A 15,590-nucleotide genomic window follows, 5' to 3' on the forward strand; every position below is an offset into this window, starting at 1 on the left:
AATCTCCACAACGGTCCCGAAAGCGCTAGGATGCCTGGCCTCACCTTGGAGGTGCCCAGTAAGGGGCATCTCACAGGGAAAGCCAGGAAGGGTTCCACAGCAGTATACAGCGCCAAGATACCTTCTAGGTGATAGTGCGCTTTACAAGTATACTTACATTTACATTTACTTATTAGAAAGAATAGGGAGACTACACCCATATTACAAATGCAAAATAAGAATGGGACATCATCTGTACACAGACGGCAATCTTAGGGGAGTTGGCACTACACTTGTAGTAAGTGTGCACAAAAAATCCCTACCCATCCAAACAGAAAATTGCATGAATTCATAAATAATACAGAACTACCCACACTAACGAGAGAGGAAACCGAGGCCCTTGGGTACTGATTGCAAAAGAAGAACTGTTAGCCGCCATTAAGAAACTGAAAACAGAAAAATGCCCGGGAAGTGATGGACTAGCAGCAGAATTCTACCAAAGATTTGGCCTGTTGATAGCTGACCTGTTACTGGAGGTCTTTAATGAGGCCCTAACAAAAGGATCTCTGCAAAAAACATTGCAAGAAGCAGTGGTGACTATGATCCTTAAACCAGATAAAAATCCCCTACTCCCGAAATCCTTTAGACCAATATCTTTATTAAACTTAGATGCCAAGATATTAAGCGGAATTCTGGCATCCCACTTGCTGCCATACATGTCCCAGCTTGTTCATCTTGATCAGGTTGGGGTTATACCCAGGCAGAATACCTCTCAAAATGTACCTAGATTAGCACAAGTGTGGCATGCTCCAAGCCTAAAGGAGAATGGTGCATTGGAGCTACTAGACACTGAACAGGCGTTCGACTCAGTCGAGTGGGAATATTTATGGGTGACCCTCGAAAAAACAGGGCTGGGTCAGAAATTCATCAATGGATTAAAATAATTGACACTAAACCAACTGCCTGAGTGAAGTTACGAGGACAGATTTCGGGACCAAATGCACTGTTGAAAGTCACCCGGCAGGGCAGCCCACCATCTCCTCTTATATTTGCCATGGCGACGGATCCTCTATCTATTACACTAAGAGAGATGCTGGGAAGATGGGTGATACCATGCACACGGTCTCGATGTACGCAGATGACACGTTAGTATATATCTAATAAGACAGAGCCACCCAATAATCCCACCAGGACTGGGTATGATTAATAACACAATAACAAATTGTCCCCGTAGGAATTATTCACATAGTATTCTTTAGTACTTGTTTGTCACTGCAGTGATCTTCCATTCATATAACAGCAAGGAAAGTACAATGTAATAATCTTATTTGTTTTATTTTTATCAAAAATAGCATGGCAACAAAAATACTACACAATGTACAAATTTTGTTTTCTTGTAGTATTAGACACCTTATATTCTTTGCATGGAGGATTACAGTACCATGTGGAGAGGATTACATTTCAACATATTCCATACATAGTGACATGCTACAAACAATGATATAAATGAAACGGTGTCGTGCGTCGACGTTTCGGTCCCTCGTCGGTTAAAACAAATCCATGGCGATAATGTTCAACAAGAGGGGCAGAGGTTACATTACACCGGATTCATGATTGATGTTGTAAAACACGTTTTTTTAACTCTTGCGTTGTTTTCCCTATGTAAAGAAGTGAGCACGGACATTCTATACAATAGATAACATTTTTTGTGTTACAATTTGAATGATGGAACATTTTAATTTCTTTACCATTAAGTGTACATGATAAAAATAAAACAAATAAGATTATTACATTGTACTTTCCTTGCTGTTATTTGAATGGAAGATCACTGCGGTGACAAACAAGTACTAAAGAATACTATGTGAATAATTCCTACGTTAGTATATATGCACCGGCCAGACAAAGCAGTACCAGCTCTTCTCACAGAACTTAAGAACTTTGGAGCAATATCTGGTCTACGTCTTAACCTCGGAAAGACAAAATTGTTCCCTATGGGGAGGTTAGCCGGTAAACCAGAAAATGACTTACCCAATGTAGAGCTGAACTGGGTATTAAGGGAGATCAGGTATCCAGGGATGCGGTTGATGCATAACCCCACTGCCTGTCTGGAAATCAACATTGCGATAGCAATAGATGGCATTAGTCGTTCTGGAAGGAGCTTCCACTTTCCCTGAAGAATAGCATTAATAAAAATGGTAATTTTACCAAGACGATTATACGTTCTGCAGAATTCATTGTATGAAATCCTGCACCAATATTTTATAAAACGGGAGCGTTTACTGACAGAACTATTGTGGGGTAATGGGAGGAAGCAAGTAAAACTTGGCACTCTCCAACAGAAATGGGAGGTGGGGGGAATGTAGGTCCCACGTCTGGAGCTCTATTATATGGCCACACAACTTCAGAATGCTGTGCATTGGATGGAAGTGCATAAAAATTGGGAAAAACAACTATTGGCAAACACACATGGAGGAGTCCCCTTGCCTGAGCTCCTCATGATGGGGGCTGGGGTGCCCGAATCATATCCATATATTATTCAACATGTTGCAGCTGTACTGGAAATGGCAGTTAAAACGGTAATCTGACACGCACCCTATGCCCCGTATATGCCATTATGGGTGGTGAAACCCTTTAAAAAGATAACGGATTCTATGCCCATTAACAAGATGGATGGAAGGAGGATGTCACACAATGGGAGATCTATATAGTAATAAACAAGTCATAACCAGAGAGGAAGCTGAGAATATATATGAATTAGGCAGGGGTCAATTTTTACAATATGCAAAGATTGCAGCGATTGCCCAGGAAATATGGCCTACATTTCGTTAGGAACTGCCCACTACATCGACCCCTTAGGCACTGCTGGACCTGTCCAGAGGACGTAGACTAGTCACACATTTATACAGAGCGCTAAGAGACAATCTCCCCCAAAAACCTTCCAGTCTAGGCAAGATGGGATGATAGATTAGATGAACCCTGACAGGTAAAGAATGGGTAATAATACATGAGGGAGTTAAAAAGATAAGCTCAAACGCGAGATTTAAACTCATCTAATATAATATTATACATCAGACCTACCTGACCCCATTGGTCTTAAATAGAATATACCCAGACCACATTAATAAATGCCCTAGATGCGGGCAAGAAAAAGCTAATTTCATTCACATGATATGGGACTGTCCCACACTGACACAATATGTTATGTTATGTTATATGATTGCTTATAACGCGCACAAATAGTCAAGACTGTCCTTGCGCGGGAGTAGATTCGGATATCAGCTAACAGAAAGCATGTGGTCTACATGGTTTGCCTAAATAGGTGAGTTTTTAGATGTTTTTTAAAATATGTGAGGCTTGCCCTGTGTCTGAGATGGTCGGGGAGGTTGTTCCATAGCTGGGCGGCTCTGACCACCAGGGATTTACCCCAAGACGAGCTCTCTTGAATCTGGGAGTGACCAAGTGTCTCAGAGTGGCAGATCTCAATTGCCGTGGGGAAAGGTAGAAAGCAAACCTATCTCTTAGGTAGGACGGGCATGGGCCGTTTAAGGCTTTGAAAGCCAGTGTCAGAACCTTAAAGCGCACCCTGAGAGCTACTGGAAACCAATGAAGCTCAGAGAGTTGCTTCCGTACACTAAGACACCTGGGAATGTTAAATAGGAGCCTTACTGTCGCGTTCTGGACTACTTGCAGTTTATGAAGCAAGAAGTCGGGAGCGCCTACATAAAGAGCGTTAGCGTAGTCCAGACGCGAGAGGATGAGTGCTCTGGCCACTGTTTCTCTAGCTTCCTGGGGGAGAAGGGGAAAGAACTTCCGGAGGATGGTTAGGGTTCCATAGCAGGTTTCCGCCAGTCGCATGATCTGATCTCGGAAGCATAGGTCAGCTCCAAACCAGATCCCTAGGTTCTTTGCGACCCCACAGTTCCCAGTGGGGCACGGCAGTCCCATGGGCCAAATGGATTCTTTAAATCCTGCTGGAAAATGGCCGTACAGGAGAATTTCCGACTTGTCCTCATTGCATTTGAGATCAGCCTGGGCAAGCCAGGCGAATACTGAGGACAAGCACTGCTGGTCTCTCTCTGTGCCGAGATTGTTCTTGTCCCACGTGAAGAGAAGTTGGGTGTCGTCGGCATAAGCCATTATTTTCGCACCCAAGCTCTCAGCAAGATAAACAAGGGGGGTCAAATAAACATTAAAAAGTAGGGGACTCAAAGTCGACCATTGAGGGACTCCAGTATCAACCCTGCTGTTTGAAGAGTGGTAAGGGGGAAGCCAAATTTGTTGGAACCGGTCTGTGAGAGAGGATTCGACCCATTTGAGAACCGCGCCAGTGATGCCAATATCCTGTAGCCTAGAGAGCAGCTGGACATGGGGAACCGTGTCAAACGCGGCAGAGAGGTCCAATAAAATTAGAACCGCCCTGCCGCCCCCGTCCAGGCACTCCCTAATGGCCTCGGTGACCTCCACTAGCGCGGTCTCAGTGCTGAAGGAGGAGCGAAATCCGGATTGGGCAGGATGTAGCGCCCCCGTTGATTCCACAAACTTCTCCAGCTGTCGAAAAACAACCTTCTCACAGACTTTGGCTAGGGCCGGGAGCAGGGAGATGGGCCTATAGTTAGAGGTAATCAAAGGGTCCGCTGAAGGTTTTTTGATCAGTGGGAGGAGTTTTGCTTGTTTCCACTGAGATGGCACATTGCTGGTTAATAGAGACTCATTAACCAGGTCTGTTACTGTAGATGCAATAACCTCCGCCACACCGCTCAGAACTCTAGCAGGGCAGGGATCCGCGGGGGACCCAGATTTCAGCGCTTTGAGAATAGCTAAGACATCCTTCTCTTCAACCTTTATAAAAGAGCACATTGCCTCTTTAGGCTTTATGCCGTTAGATGGAGTAAAATGTTGAAGGGAGTTGTCTTGTTCACGAGCCTCCTGAGCTGGTGAAGGGTAGTCGGAGTCAATAGGCTTAAGGCTCTCTTGGATTTTTTTTATTTTATCTGTGAAGTAAGTGGACAGTTTCTCACACCATCCCTCAGATAAAGGGGCCGCCTGAGTTTCTGCCACCGGGGACGTAAAACTTTTTACAATGGAGAAAATGTCTCTACTGTTGTTTTTGGCCTTTTGAATCCTGTCTGCGTAGTAATCTCCCTTAGCCCTCTTAATTGCAGCGTAATAATCTTTTTGCCCTGCTCGGAGTTTCGCCTTGGCTAGTGGGCAATACTCTCGCCTCCATAATCTTTCCAGCTCCTTGCAGCCTATTTTTAGGCTTTTAAGATGTTCCGTGTACCAGGGGGATGGCGGAGTGGCTCGCGGCCGAATTGTCGCTTTAGTCTGTGGTAACAGGCTTGCCGAGGATCTAATCCATGACGAGAAATTCTCCACTGCTTCTTCTAGGTTTACCGACTTAACCGGAAAAGTGAGAGATAGGGATGTAGCTAGAGCTGGAATACTAATCCTCTGGGGAAAGGGGATCTGTTGCACACTAGCTAGGGCGCGAGCCCTGTCAGTTTCCCAGGAAAAGCCTACCAAGAAATGGTCTGACCATGTGACTGGGTAAGGGGTATCAAGTGTGATACTAAAGTTGGTATAGACAAGATAAAGGCAATGTCCTCCAAGGTGGGTAGTATTCTGACCTTGTGTTCTAAGATGCGCTAAGGCGCATAATTCATCCAGGTCCCTGACTCCCGGGGCTGTAGGAACATCCATATGTATATTGAAATATATATACTGGGGGAATGTAATAGATAGGATACAAAATGCCACCGGATGGAAAATCTCACAAACAATCTCTGTGGTAATGTCCGTGTTGCTCCCTATGCCTCAGTCTAAAAAGCTCAGGAGAAAGTTTGTCCTACTAGGGCTAGTGCTGGCTAAGAGAAGGACAACGATGAGGTGGCTCACCTCGGATCCCCCCACACTTGAGGGATGGCTAAAGGTGAGTGGACAACCACAGAGCTGGTGAGAATGAAAAGAATTAGAAGGGATGAAAAGATAGAAGAGGATTCGCAAGCCTGGTCCCTCATGATAGCAGACATTAAAGACCCCCCATACCCGTCTCGGACGAGGAATCAGCGGGGAAGGGAGGGTCAGGCTAAGGTGCAGTGGGAATGACCAATTGAGGAAATAAAACAGAACGTAATGGAGGCATGACATGACCAATGGGAAGATTGTTCAGTTACTTCTTTTTCTAGAGATTTGACACAACAATGGGGGAGCGGGGAACGTTGTATTGTTTGTGGTTAAAATGACATAATAACCCGTAATATGTATGTATAAGAACTAGCACCTTAAGATAAATGTGGCAAGATATAGATACACAGATAACGGAAGAAGGTATAAATGAAAGAAGATATAGCTAATGTATACGAGTTATATTAACTGTGAAATGCCAATAAAAATTTCAACAACAAAAAAATGATTTCAATCTAATAATGACATTCTTCTCTCCCCCTTATAACGTTCATTGGATAGTTGATAATATATTGGGTTAGCTGAATACCAAAACAAACGCAGGGGATTTTCACAGTATGGCAACAATGATGTTGAGTCTATTACTGCAGAGATGTATTTTGCATAAAATGAGTGCATTGCATATTCTAAAGCTGATGTGAAATCTGCCTTACCGAGCAATCTTTTCTCACTTTCATTTACATTGATGCATGCAACAATATAACATAACATTATCAATTATAGTTACTGTATTCAAACCTGTTGACATACCATCCCATTTGTTAGTCATATTACAATATGCTATGAATGTAATTAGAAATTATAACATTATTTCCAAAGCCTATTAACAATGTTTATTATTAAAGCAACTATTCAAGTGCAAAACCTCTCTTGCCATCAAAATTGAGAAAATTAAAAGCTGAGCAGTGAACCCAAATGCAATGCAACGGGTGAAGTTACTTGTGCTGCATATGTGAACAAAGTTGTGCCCCATCCCATAAAGAAACATCATATCAATAATTTGCACTTACTTGGTTTTGATGAGCCTTGGACTTTAAATTGGAAATTATATTTGTTTGAGTCTGTTGCACAACACGTTAGGTTCACAATTGATGGGCACGCGTATATTCCATCCACAATATTTGTTCTCAGTTGTGATGCTGAAGGCAAAGGCAAAATGGTGATGACAGAGCTGATGCTGCTGTTTGTTATTCTTTGAAATACTGTGCAGGTATAATTGCCTGAAACAAATTGTGAAGGGAAGCAATCAGGTATATTCTAAGGGCCTCAAACTTAGAAATCAATTTTATTTGCAGATAGTTGACTATACATTGGAAAGTAATTATATGATGAGACCCTGAACATCTTTTTATTTAAAATATATTATATAAATAATTGTATATAAAAACACTTATGTGGTAAATGCACGTTTAAGAAGATACACTGGCCAGATTCAGAGTTCCTCACTGGGTATATCCTTTAGATAATCAGTAGATTGTTCACCCCACTATACTGGTAAATGAAAATAGATCCTATTTAGGCATCTCTACTTAGGCAGCAACTTAACAGTAACATTCTGCTGAATTTTCAGAAACGGGTGCTTAGTACCAGTAAATTTACAGACAGCAGACACATCTACCTGTACAGTTTCTAGCAATATCCAATGATCCCAGCACAATTTCTCCACTATTTATGTGTTGTTACAGCACTGTATCGCCAGCGAAGAGGTGCACTATTAATACCCAGATTCACAGTCCTCTGGGTCGTGCTGTGGAAACGTTCCTACATTTCCTATGTTCCTTCCAAGCGCGGGACTGTTTTCATTCTTTTCATAGCAGAGGCAGTTGCGGTGCGTCCATTGGGGGCGTTGGGGCATTGCCCCACTAGCCATGGACGACCGCACTGCCAATCAATCAATAATAACTTATTTTAAAATAAATCTGGGCCGAGCGCACTGACTCAGGCACCCGAGCACTGCGCGCTACTGTTCCGGGACCAGCCCAACTGAATCGGGCATCCATAAGGAAGTGGGGCGAAGGGGGCGGGGCTGCGGCAGAGAATGACAGGCAGGCAGCGCACGGTTATAGTACAGACAGGCAGCAGGCAGTGACTGCGCATGTTAAATCCCGGAGTCTTCAATATTTTGACTTCCCCGCGCATGCGCACAGTGTAGCCCTTCCTTCCCCCCCCCTCTAGCAATCAGAGACATAGGCAGGACCCGGTGCCCCGGGCTCATTTAGGGCAGATAGTATCCTGCTCGTAGGCAATCCTGGCGCAGTGGCGCTGTTAACGCTGCGCCAGGATTGGTTGCTGCAGCAGGATGGGGCCACGCGTGGGTGTAAGCTGCTCTGCTGAGGGCCGCACAGTATGGCCAATCACATATGGCTATATCCAGCCATGTCGTTTGTGATTGGCCATTTCCCTACGCTGTGGGGACGTAACCGCGCGTGACACCAGTGCTGCCAGTGCCACACAGTCTAGTCAACAACAACTGAGTAAGTGTGAAACTGAAAGTAGAACTTGTAGTAGTCGAGGTTACGGATGAGTCATAGAGTCTGAGAGTCAGTCTAGTGGCTACTCATCTTCGTGACTCGTCGTGACCAGCAGCAGTGAGTCGTTGTGTGATGGCGTGCTGCAGCCTAGGACCGCCTGCCTGGACATGCGCTTTGCTTTGTGTGCAGAGAGTGCAGACACTAGTGTGCAGCAGTACTGGTGTGCACTGAGACTGAGTGAGTCACAGCACGACCGCGTCCGTAGGTTCAACTGGTTGCTGGTTTGGTTTGTCGACCAATGATTTCATCATGGTGTGTGTAGTGTGTAACGCAGCGCTAACGGACCCTCGTAAGAAGTCGGATGCATGTCCACTCCACTGACTCTGTGACTCATTACCCTTCTTGTAAAATTGCTGTTTGGAAAATCGAGTTTCAAGTACTCTAGTTTTATTCACAAGGTGCTCTATCTCCATATACTTTTTTTTAAATATGCCGGGCGAGTGCCATGTAATGTTTTACTCTCATTGGGGAGCGTGCACTAAGATTAATTATAAAACCCCTCTTCTAATGACAATGGTTTTCTTAATGTTCATGCGCGGGATTCGTAACATGTCAACTTGTGTGTGTGGCGTGCTGCAGCCTAGGACTGCTGCCTGGACCTGCGCTTTGCTTTTGTGTGCAGTCTGCAGAGAGTGCAGACACAAAGGGGCAGATTTACGTTAACTGGCGCATCCCCAGGGATGCGCCAGTTAATGTGCGCCACAGTGCGCCACAGCTCCGCCACCCATGGTGCGCCGCATTTACAATGCGGCGCACCATGGTGCAAGGCAGGGAAGATGCGTGACGCATCTTTCGGCGTACGGGCGGCGCATTGCTGGAGTCATGTCGCAAGTGCGACATGACTCCTGCAATGCACAGGGGCCAACCCTACATTGCATGGTGCATCACCCTTACGCCTGCTTCAAGCAGGCGTAAGGAATTTACGTAGAAAGTGACTCAGTGAGATCTTGTAGATTTCACTGAGTCACTTTCCAGGGGCGTTCCTGAGACGGAACGCCCATCCCTGCACCGTAACGCCTACATGAAACCTGACGCAGGTTTCATGTGGCGCAGGGCTTTACACCGTGACGCATCTCCATAGATGCGTCACGTTGTAAATGCCTCGTAGGGATGCGCCACGTTTACGCCGCCTTGCGTGACGCAACAGCGGCGTAAATGTGGCGCAAGGGCCTCATAAATCTGCCCCTAAGTGTGCAGTAATACCGAAGACTGTGCCCAAGGCTTTACCCCAGCTCGGTGCACTAATGCCCCTGCTGCAGGGATCTGTGTGGAGGTCACAGCTTGGAGATCCAGAAAGGTTCCTTCAGCTTTTCATCCTTTAGATGTGTATCATTTCCAATGAGCTGAATACAATTAACACCCAGAGAAGTATTATTTTGCTGCATATGCTACAAATATTTTTAATCAAATAAAATGTATCCGCATGATCAAATGTGTTAAGACTTGTATTTGTAGTTGATCAGGTATTTTTCCGTACTTGTATGTACTCCATCCCCCTAATATCTGTGCTCTGTGATCATGTAACATGTTCACTCTTGATAATGAAAGGAGGAGCTGAAACTGCAGGTGCTCGACATCTGTTCGTCGGGAGGAATGCTTGCACTGCCGTTCTTCCCACCGATACAACATAGCACAGAGGGTCAATGCCCCGGCTAGAGAGATATGTGCGTAACCCACAACTGGCAGGTACAAGTAAAGGTGAAGCTGGTTCGCCGTTTCACCCTTCAGTGCTGGATAAAATCAGTATAATTGGTTGATTATACAAATGTGCATGTTACTAGAGGAGTGCGCTGTATTATTGTTTCATACGGCTACTTAAATCGTATTACTGGCTTTTTGGTTTCCAAGATAAGTCAGTGAGTGAATGCACTGCTTGCAAAGGTCTGTGCGTGACTAGTCGGTAAAGTGTGTGAATCTGTAAGCCACACTCATTCTTTCACCTACCTGCCCATTCTATGTGTGGTCGTCGTGGTCTTTAACTAAAAGTGCTATGCATGTTGGTATTTCTGATCCTAATATGTACAAAGTTAAAAGCAGAACCACAAGTTGCAAAAGGCAACCTTCTCTTGGCCAAGCTTTAACAGGGGTGGGTCAGTGCCAGTGCACTGAGACTGAGTGAGTCAGCACGACCGCGTCCGCGTAAGTTAAACTGGTTGCTGGTTTGTCGACCTGCATGATGTGTAACGTAGCGCTAACAAACCTAGTGTAGAGATACAAGAAAAGAAAAAAACAGGTCTTTGAGAGTACAGATTGTGCCACAAGGAATAATGTCGTCGTTAAAGACACTAAACAATACACATTGTATTATATCAAACGTAATACATCCATGGAAGCCGGCAATAGCACAGGAGGAACCTGACATTAGTTTCCTTACTACAGTCGCGTCAATCAATCAATCAATCACCGCATTTGTATAGCGCACTACTCACCCGGAGGGTCTCAAGGCGCTGGGGGGAGGGGGGTCCGCTACTGCTCGAACAGCCAGGTCTTGAGCTGTTTCCTGAAGGCGAGGTGGTCCTGGGTCAGGCGGAGGTGGATCGGAAGGGAGTTCCAAGTCTTGGCGGCCAGGTAGGAGAAGGACCTTCCTCCAGTGGTGGCTCTTCGGATGCGGGGGACGGTGGCGAGGGCGTGGCTGGTCGATCGAAGCTGGCGTTTGGGAGCGTAGAAGTTGAGGCGGCTGTTGAGGTATCCTGGTCCTTGGTTGTGTAGGGCTTTGTGTGCGTGGGTGAGGAGCCGGAAGGTGATTCTCTTGTTGACCGGGAGCCAGTGCAGGTCTCTCAGGTGTCCGGAGATGTGGCTGCGGCGGGGGATGTCCAGGATGAGTCGTGCTGATGTGTTCTGGATCCGCTGGAGTCGCGTAGTGATGTGATGTGTTCCTAAAATGAACAGAGATCGTCAGAAAGGGCAGGCCAGGATACTATACTTTTTAGTAACAGAGCGCGCTACAAAAGCCTCTATAATAATAATAATAAAGGAGGAGAGATTTAGAGCACTGTGAGATTAAGTGATGGGTCCAGAATCACAAGATGTTCATCCAAAATCTGATGCCAACATTCAACTCCCTTAGATGTCGGATGCATGTTCACTCATTACCCTTCTTGTAAAATTGTTGTAGGGCAAATCGAGTCTCAAGTACTCTAGTTTTCTTCACAAAGAGCTCTATATACTTTTTAAAATATGCCGGGCGAGTGCCATGTAACAGGGGCCGCTGGTGACATTTGAAAGTGGTGGGCGTAAACTAATTTGCATATTGCACCGCAGCGAGCGAGCCCGAACCACCTTGCATCCATCCATACATCATTCATGCATCCACCCATCCATCCACCCACCCATCCTGCATCCATACATCATTCATTCATGCATCCACCCATCCATCCATCATGCATCCATCCATCATGCATCCACCCATCATGCATGCATGCATCCATCCATACATCATTCATGCATCCATCCATCCATCCACCCATCCACCCATCATGCATGCATCCATGCATCCATCCATACATCATTCATGCATCCACCCATCCATCCACCCATCCTGCATCCATACATCATTCATTCATGCATCCACCCATCCACCCACCCTGCATCCATCATTCATGCATCCATCAACCCATCATGCATGCATCCATCCATGCACCCATCCACCCACCCATCCACCGAACAATCATTAATGCACCCACCCTGCATTCATCCATCATTCATGTATTTTTATGACCATATAAAAATAAATTATGGACTCTAACAAGCCTTTAGGATCGATGTTGAAGGATGTGCCAGTTTACATACTACATCACCCCTACCTTTTTATGCTGGAAACCTTCTACCGCCCATGTATTTGCCATCCTGTAAGCCCTAGGTATGTACTATACAAATTCACATAAAAACATACACCAACATGCATGCAATAATAAATGCATATATCATGCTATTCCGCCTCTACCGTTTGTTAACATTTTGAAATTTTATAACCTTAGTTCAAAGAGTACATTATATTTGTGGTGACAAAGTTGTTAACTCATTTTCTGGAAAATGTTTATAAAATGAAATCTGTTGAAGGCTGTTGTTGCAACTATCAAAATAGAAATTCTGAGAATTTTTACATTTCCAAACCCCCATGCCGTGAAATAAACGGGTGACCTGGAATAGACGCACAGATTTCTGCAGCAGATGCTTTAACACACTGAACTATCTCAAGTCATATGTGCAAGCTAGTTTACTGGAACACCGAAAAACACACACTCTTACCTTGCTGCCGGTCCCGCACACGTCACAGGCTCACAGCGCCCCTGGCCAATCCTGGCGCCAGGGGCACAGGTACCCTCTCGCCCGCAGCACGCCCATTAAGGCTCCTAATGGGCATGCGCAACGCCGCAAAAACACAAGTGCCCATGCGTGGGCACGGGTAAAAATTCACCCTCCGTCCCCACGCATGCGTACTTGTGTTGCCGCCTGTACAATCATGTCAATGAATCAACATGACACCCGCCCGGCGGTCTGACGTCATGTTGATTCATTGACATGATTGTCATGAGGGAGCTGCGGACGGTGTCGGGCAGGGGGGGCTACGCCCCCACGCCCCAATGGACGAACTGCGCCTCCAATGTATTGTTTTACTCTCATTGGGGAGTGTGCGCTAAGATTAAAACCCCTCTTCTAATGATGATGTTTTTTTTAATGTTCATGCGCGGGATTCGTAACATGTCAGTCTCACTCTCATGCTCTACACGGATGTGCTTGTGTTAGTATCTTTGTTATATTGTGTGCGCGCATACACCGGAATCGCACATCCAGGTCTCTCTGTCCTGTTAAAATACAAGTTAAATTAAAGGTGGTGCCATTATGGAATGATGGTCTTTTACATTTATGCAGGTGTTGTTAGGTCCACTCTGTTGCTTTGCTCGTGCGCGAGATATGTAACATGTTTCGTGAAGCAAACAGATATAAAATCACAGCATTTTTAAGAAAAAAAGAATTTTATTGTGCTAGATCTGTGGCCTGTAAGTAACCGTTCAGAAGTTCTCAGCAGTTTTAGCACCTGGAAGCCGATCAGCAGCAGTGCCCTTTATACATGACGGAGAGCGGTTACTGCAAAAACAACAATGATGGACAGAATGTGGATCAATGTCACACATTCACCCCAGTCAAAAGATCTGGGCCCTAATCCATCGTTTTTCCACTCCACACCACCCTGGGTTAGACAATGGCGATATGCAAATCAGCGCTGACCCTGTGCCCCATGGGAACAGTCCAGTCCGAACTACAAAAGCCATGTCCTTCCCAGAACGGAAACAAGCGTCCAGTCCGGCTTTTGTAGTTCGGACTGGACTGTTCCCATGGGGCACAGGGTCAGCGCTGATTTGCATATCGCCATTGTCTAACCCAGGGTGGTGTGGAGTGGAAAAACGATGGATTTGGGCCCAGATCTTTTGACTGGGGTGAATGTGTGACATTGATCCACATTCTGTCCATCATTGTTGTTTTTGCAGTAACCGCTCTAAGTGTACTGGGGATGCTCAGACGTGAGTCCCAGGCACTCCACACCACTGGAAGCAAGCTAGCCGGGCTGATGAGAGGTGTTACCTCGAAACCGGGCCGGTCCTCGGATGCTTGTTTCCGTTCTGGGAAGGACATGGCTTTTGTAGTTCGGACTGGACTGTTCCCATGGGGCACAGGGTCAGCGCTGATTTGCATATCGCCATTGTCTAACCCAGGGTGGTGTGGAGTGGAAAAACGATGGATTTGGGCCCAGATCTTTTGACTGGGGTGAATGTGTGACATTGATCCACATTCTGTCCATCATTGTTGTTTTTGCAGTAACCGCTCTAAGTGTACTGGGGATGCTCAGACGTGAGTCCCAGGCACTCCACACCACTGGAAGCAAGCTAGCCGGGCTGATGAGAGGTGTTACCTCGAAACCGGTCCGGTCCTCGGATGCTTGTTTCCGTTCTGGGAAGGACATGGCTTTTGTAGTTCGGACTGGACTGTTCCCATGGGGCACAGGGTCAGCGCTGATTTGCATATCGCCATTGTCTAACCCAGGGTGGTGTGGAGTGGAAAAACGATGGATTTGGGCCCAGATCTTTTGACTGGGGTGAATGTGTGACATTGATCCACATTCTGTCCATCATTGTTGTTTTTGCAGTAACCGCTCTAAGTGTACTGGGGATGCTCAGACGTGAGTCCCAGGCACTCCACACCACTGGAAGCAAGCTAGCCGGGCTGATGAGAGGTGTTACCTCGAAACCGGGCCGGTCCTCGGATGCTTGTTTCCGTTCTGGGAAGGACATGGCTTTTGTAGTTCAGACTGGACTGTTCCCATGGGGCACAGGGTCAGCGCTGATTTGCATATCGCCATTGTCTAACCCAGGGTGGTGTGGAGTGGAAAAACGATGGATTTGGGCCCAGATCTTTTGACTGGGGTGAATGTGTGACATTGATCCACATTCTGTCCATCATTGTTGTTTTTGCAGTAACCGCTCTAAGTGTACTGGGGATGCTCAGACGTGAGTCCCAGGCACTCCACACCACTGGAAGCAAGCTAGCCGGGCTGATGAGAGGTGTTACCTCGAAACCGGGCCGGTCCTCGGATGCTTGTTTCCGTTCTGGGAAGGACATGGCTTTTGTAGTTCGGACTGGACTGTTCCCATGGGGCACAGGGTCAGCGCTGATTTGCATATCGCCATTGTCTAACCCAGGGTGGTGTGGAGTGGAAAAACGATGGATTTGGGCCCAGATCTTTTGACTGGGGTGAATGTGTGACATTGATCCACCTTCTGTCCATCATTGTTGTTTTTGCAGTAACCGCTCTAAGTGTACTGGGGATGCTCAGACGTGAGTCCCAGGCACTCCACACCACTGGAAGCAAGCTAGCCGGGCTGATGAGAGGTGTTACCTCGAAACCGGGCCGGTCCTCGGATGCTTGTTTCCGTTCTGGGAAGGACATGGCTTTTGTAGTTCGGACTGGACTGTTCCCATGGGGCACAGGGTCAGCGCTGATTTGCATATCGCCATTGTCTAACCCAGGGTGGTGTGGAGTGGAAAAACGATGGATTTGGGCCCAGATCTTTTGACTGGGGTGAATGTGTGACATTGATCCACATTCTGTCCATCATT

At 46.2% G+C, this 15,590-nt stretch overlaps 1 protein-coding gene across 1 annotated transcript in view; it reads right to left on the reverse strand.

The window, feature by feature from the left end:
- Window positions 1-15,590, reverse strand: part of LOC144762241 (uncharacterized) — an 875,873-nt gene that overhangs the window by 152,574 nt on the left and 707,709 nt on the right. Inside the window, exon 15 of the mRNA XM_078647384.1 lies at window positions 6,954-7,163. Within this exon, the coding sequence (XP_078503510.1) occupies window positions 6,954-7,163 (210 nt within the window). The remainder of the gene's footprint in view (window positions 1-6,953; window positions 7,164-15,590) is intronic.

The sequence above is a fragment of the Lissotriton helveticus genome, chromosome 6 (genome assembly GCF_964261635.1).
Source record: "Lissotriton helveticus chromosome 6, aLisHel1.1, whole genome shotgun sequence".
Taxonomy (NCBI): Eukaryota; Metazoa; Chordata; class Amphibia; order Caudata; family Salamandridae; genus Lissotriton; species Lissotriton helveticus.